Here is a 5,017-nt window from a genome sequence, read left to right as displayed (position 1 = left end):
TTCTCCAAAAATCTTTAAAAATTCCAAAACACCCAATTTTAATTCAATTTCTTGAAATAAATTAAATTGAGATAATGTGATATAAATCCCAAATTTTCCTTTAACCAAATCCAAATTCTAAAACTTTTCTCTTAACAAATATTAAAATTGATTTATCCTTTTACAATAATTTATTTAATCTCCAAAATTCAAAATAATTCTCAAATAATACAAGTTGCAAAATTTAAATTACATAAAAAATAAAAAAATAAAAACTTGGGTTGTCACATATATTCTAAAATTTATAAAAATTATTTATCATTTTTATTTCAAAGTTATAGATCTTATTTTTATTTCAAAGTTATAGATCTTATTGTTAGTACTGTTTACATTCATATTAGGATTTATAGATTTTACTTAATGTTTTTTGTTCAATTATAAAATTACATATATTAATGAATCATCAATATCAATCTCCAATCGTTGGAAAATATACCTATTAAAAACATTATTATTGCTGATAGTTGGCCATCCATTAAAAGTGTTATTTTGAAAATTTGACAACATCATTCTCTTGATGTTCTTTTATTTCTTTGTTAATGATAACCTTTGATGTCTATTAAGGAAAAAAAATCATTGTAAAAATTCAACGAAGTTGAAAAATAACATGAGAACTAATAAGTATGCATTTAAAAAGTAACATTCCTTAAATATAAGAATAATGAAAAAGGGAAAAGGACCAAATTGTACCATATTATTTAGTGAAAAGTAAAGGGAAAAAGAAAAATCTATAACTAAAGTAAAGAATATCAAGAAGGAATTTGCTTGAAAAGAAAAGAAAAAAGAAATGTAAAATTGGAATTTTTTTTTTAATATATAGAACTAATTAATAAAAGGAACATAAAAGAGATTTAAAAAAAAAAAAAAAGTGGAAAATATATTAAAGAACTGGGTTGGGTTGGATTGGTAATTTAGAGAAAGTTGGGTGGAGGATGATGTAATAATAAGTACAATAGACCACGTGGTAAGATTGTGTTTGGGAGGCATTTCTAATTAATTAATTAATTTTCTTCTTCATTGGATGCAATTGGGTAAGCTAATTTCATCAAGATCGTCCAACGTTAAAAAAACTTCATCCAAACATGATAGCTCTGCCCCATCTTCTTCTTCTTCCTTCTCTTCATCTCTTTCGTAAACTCTGCACAATACCCATTTGCTATAATCCTGTAATAACCAAACCAACCAACCAAATTATTTATGTAATTAACGTCAAGCATCTATTCTCGACAAAAATAATAATAATAATAAATAAACCAAATTTGGTTGAACTAAAAAGACATAAAACAATATTTTTTTAATCCCTAGATTTTATGTTTAGTTTTTATTTTATTGATAGATTTTAAAAAAGGTTATATATTTTAAATGTTGAGTTTGATTTCAATTTAATTTTTAGGTTTGAAAATATTATAATATTATAAATTTATTCCTGAAATTATTTGAATTGTAGTTCAACTAAAAAAACACACATATATATGATTTAAATTTTTTTCTTTTCTTTTTAAATCTCAACCTCATCTATATATTTTTATAAATTTCACATTTTTTAAACCTAAATTTCATATAACTTATAAAGGTTATTTGAAAGACCTTCAAGTTTAAATATTTTTTTAAAAAATATATTTTTAATAAACATTCTTTTATCCAAATGTTTTATTTCCATATATCTTTTGAAGATTTTTTTTTATCAGTCACTTATGAGTAATTTTTAAATGATTTCTTTCTCAAGTATTTTTTTTTTTTTAAAAAAAAAGAGACTTTAAATTAATTCAGTTTTATTAAAGAAAAACTAATATGATCATCCAAAATCATCCCACCCCAAGAAAACGTTTTTTCAAGTAGGTAAAAGAAATATTTAGAAGAGAGATGAGGTGGCGTACTCTTTTAGGACGTCCTCGGCGTCTAGATGAAGAAGAGGAGGCGGCGGCGGCGGCAGCGTCGGCAAGACGATACTCATGCATTATCCAGTTAGTTTTGAGAGGTCCGGCGGCGGCGTCTTGAACGTGAAAGAGAAAATATTTCTTCATTCCGACTACTTCGGAGGTGGCGGTGGACAGAACAGGGTCATCTCTTCCCAATGGATTCCAATATCCATTATCAGTAACTCGAACATCAATTTTTCTACTGTAGAAATACCAACGGTTTCCCTCTCCCAACGCCTTCCCTAAAACACAACGAATCAGCAAAACCAAACTTTTCCAAACACATTTAATAAATAATGATAAATGATCTTAAATCATCAATGAAGTCAAACTAGTGAATAAGTGAAGACAAATTTAATATTATATCATACCGTCTAGATTCCAGGGATCGTAGGTGAAGCGATTGAGGTCGGGAATGACGTCGGGATGGCAGGGTAGCAAGGCGGCCTTACGGTGGAGGAAATGGACGACGAGTTCTTCGTCGGTCGGATAGAATCGGAATCCGGGAGGGAGGTTGAAGTTATGGCCGGTATCGGGTGCAGCCATGGAAATTTAATTTGAAAGAAGAGAGGAAGGAGTTTGGTCTAATTAGAGAAGGGAATAGTAAAATGGTAAGAGGAATGATGATGTATTTATACCAAGGAGGAGAAAGGGAAAGAGAAAGGGAAAGAGAAAGAGAAGGTGACGTGGGAGTCAAGTTGGGTAATCAATTTCATCACTAAAGAACCACCCACAAGTGCCTTGAGAAAAGTTATTCAACGAGATTTTGTCACACTTCAAATGTAAATTAAATCTACATAATCGTAATAACTTATTAGAATTTTTCATCTACTTAAAAAAAAAAAAAAAATAGAGAGATCTATAATGTTTACAAAATACCATGAGTTAGTTATTTCATCGTCAATTGATTTTGATAGGTAACTTATGTTTCCTTAATATACAATTTGAGTTCATAAAGTCTAATTTGATATTCTAACAATGAAAATGGTTACCCAAAAAATAGACACCCATCTTGATGAGACATATTGAAGATCTCATATCGAAGAGATGAAGAGACCACACAATATTTATATGATATTCTGAGTTATTTCTCTCTTTGCGGCAAATTGATTTTGAGATGAAACTCATGTTTCCCTGATAATAACTATATACAAAATACAACTTTGAAATATTTTTGTAGTTTTCTTTCATTTATTCAATAATAAAAATTTACCAGTCATGTTGTTGTAGCCAGTCACCTCAAATCATTTCTAGGAAGAGAGAGATTACTAAAAGGATTAGAAAAGCTTAAAACTTGAAGGGAGGATAAAGACATATTTAAATGTTGGAATTACTTAAAATTGTTATCTGGCTCTTCAAACGACTAAGTATGAAGGTCTTGTTGTCCGATCAATGAATCAGGATTTAAGGGGTAACGCACTTTGGTCCAGGTTTAGGGATGCCTCCAAAACTTAAGTCATATTTGTATTATTTTTTATATTTACATTTTTTATCACAGTGTTTAGAGAAATCCGCTATATAAATTTTCTCTAACCCTGAGGGTGTTTATATTAAGTATTATGAAGAATTTCTTTTAATAATAAATTGTTCTCTGCCGGCAGACGTAATAATTTTTGTTATGTTTGAGGGAGGATTCTTAACTTTAACGGTCGATTTTGAAATATCCAACGGTAAAAATATGAGCAAAAACCTCATCATGGCAGCCACATCCAACAATAAAATTCGTTAATAAAATGGTTTTATGTTATATAGTTGAAAAAAAGCAGCTAAGGCGGCGGGAAAACAGAAGATAATGGTAAGAATGAGAAAGTTAGAGACTCTTTTTTTTTCTCTCTTTGGACTTCAGAGGCATTCACTCTGTGAAGAAAGGGGGAAATGGATATAATCAGAAAGTTAAGGCTAAAGAGAGTCAACTATTTATTTCCACTGCCTCTGTCACCGCCTGGCCTGCGCCTCTTTGTCTCATTACATAAACCATATCATTACTCCCCACTATCCCACACACCCTTTTTATTATTATTATTTTTTTAGTTTTTTAATAATCTTTGTCTCTCCTATTTATGTTTCCCTTCATCATTTAGTTTTCTATGAATTCCAAATTAACTATTTCATTATATTCATTTTTAAGCAAAAAGCCTTTGCTAATTTCATACACTACATTAACTCTAACTTTACATCTTCTTTTTTTTTTTTTTTTTTTTTTTCCTTCTTTAAAGTATAGTCCTTACCAACCAAACACATGTTCCACAACCTATTAACTTATATCTTAGTTTTCTATTAACTTACTAATACTATGAGTTTAGTATTTATTATTATTATTATTAGTGTTATTATTAGTTTGGGAATATTTCAATTTACACTCTTAAATTTTATGTTGTATCGATTTAAATATGAAATTAATATTTGTATCTATTTATTTCATGAATTTTCGTAATTGTATGAATTTATATTACGTTCCCCTATTTCATACTTATTTTGAAACATATCGTGTGAAGCATATATAATTGTTTCAATTAAACTTCTAATTGGATAAGATAGTATTTAAAGATCGTCCAAGCATTCGATTCTTATACGTGTGTAGACTTCTCGGTAATAAAATGGATGATTAGAATTGATGTATGGACAATTTTCAAAAGAAATCTTAATTGAGAGTGTAAACTAATTCACTTAAAAAAGTTTAGGAGTTTTAGTTGATAAAATTACAAGTCTCATACAATGTTTATTTAGACAGAATGTAATGAATGGTGTAAATTGACACACTTACAAAAGTTCACCATTTACGGTTATATAATTATTAGATGATAGCTTAAATTGAATACAGCTTCTGAAGCTTAAAGGGTGTAAATTGATATTTTCTCTAATGTTAGATTACTTTTTTTTTTTAAGTTCAACAAGATATAGAGGGAGGGATTTTAACTTCTAATTTCTTGATCAATACTGCATATTTTAGGCTAGTTAAGCTACGTTTAGATTGACATAAATATACATTTCCTTAATCGTGGTTTAATTCTATTCTTTCTCTTATGGCAACTCATTATTTTGTACCATCTATATGGAGA

The 5,017-nt window shown here is 28.7% G+C and overlaps 1 protein-coding gene across 1 annotated transcript; it reads right to left on the bottom strand.

Moving 5' to 3' along the window:
* Window positions 1–829: 829 nt before the first annotated feature.
* On the bottom strand, window positions 830–2,570 carry XND1 (xylem NAC domain 1). Its single transcript, XM_039032541.2, has 3 exons — window positions 2,330–2,570; window positions 1,917–2,200; window positions 830–1,203 (listed from the first exon to the last, which is right to left on the bottom strand). The coding sequence occupies exons 1-3, from the start codon at window positions 2,502–2,504 to the stop codon at window positions 1,054–1,056; spliced, it is 609 nt and encodes a 202-aa protein (XP_038888469.1). The 5' UTR covers window positions 2,505–2,570; the 3' UTR covers window positions 830–1,053.
* Between the last annotated feature and the right edge of the window lie 2,447 nt (window positions 2,571–5,017).

The sequence above is a fragment of the Benincasa hispida genome, chromosome 5, assembly GCF_027475165.1.
Source record: "Benincasa hispida cultivar pf3 chromosome 5, pf3_genome.v1.1, whole genome shotgun sequence".
NCBI lineage: Eukaryota > Viridiplantae > Streptophyta > Magnoliopsida > Cucurbitales > Cucurbitaceae > Benincasa > Benincasa hispida.
Note: the sequence above shows the minus strand (reverse complement) of the source record. Positions and strands in the feature narration are given on the sequence as shown.

Coding starts and splice junctions, on each gene's coding strand:
- XND1 (XM_039032541.2), bottom strand. CDS start 2,504: ATGGCTGCACCCGATACCGGCCATAACTTCAACCTCCCTCCCGGATTC. Junction 2,201..2,329: donor CGATCCCTGGAATCTAGACG/GTATGATATAAT, acceptor GTTGTGTTTTAG/GGAAGGCGTTGGGAGAGGGA. Junction 1,204..1,916: donor GCCGAGGACGTCCTAAAAGA/GTACGCCACCTC, acceptor TGGTTATTACAG/GATTATAGCAAATGGGTATT.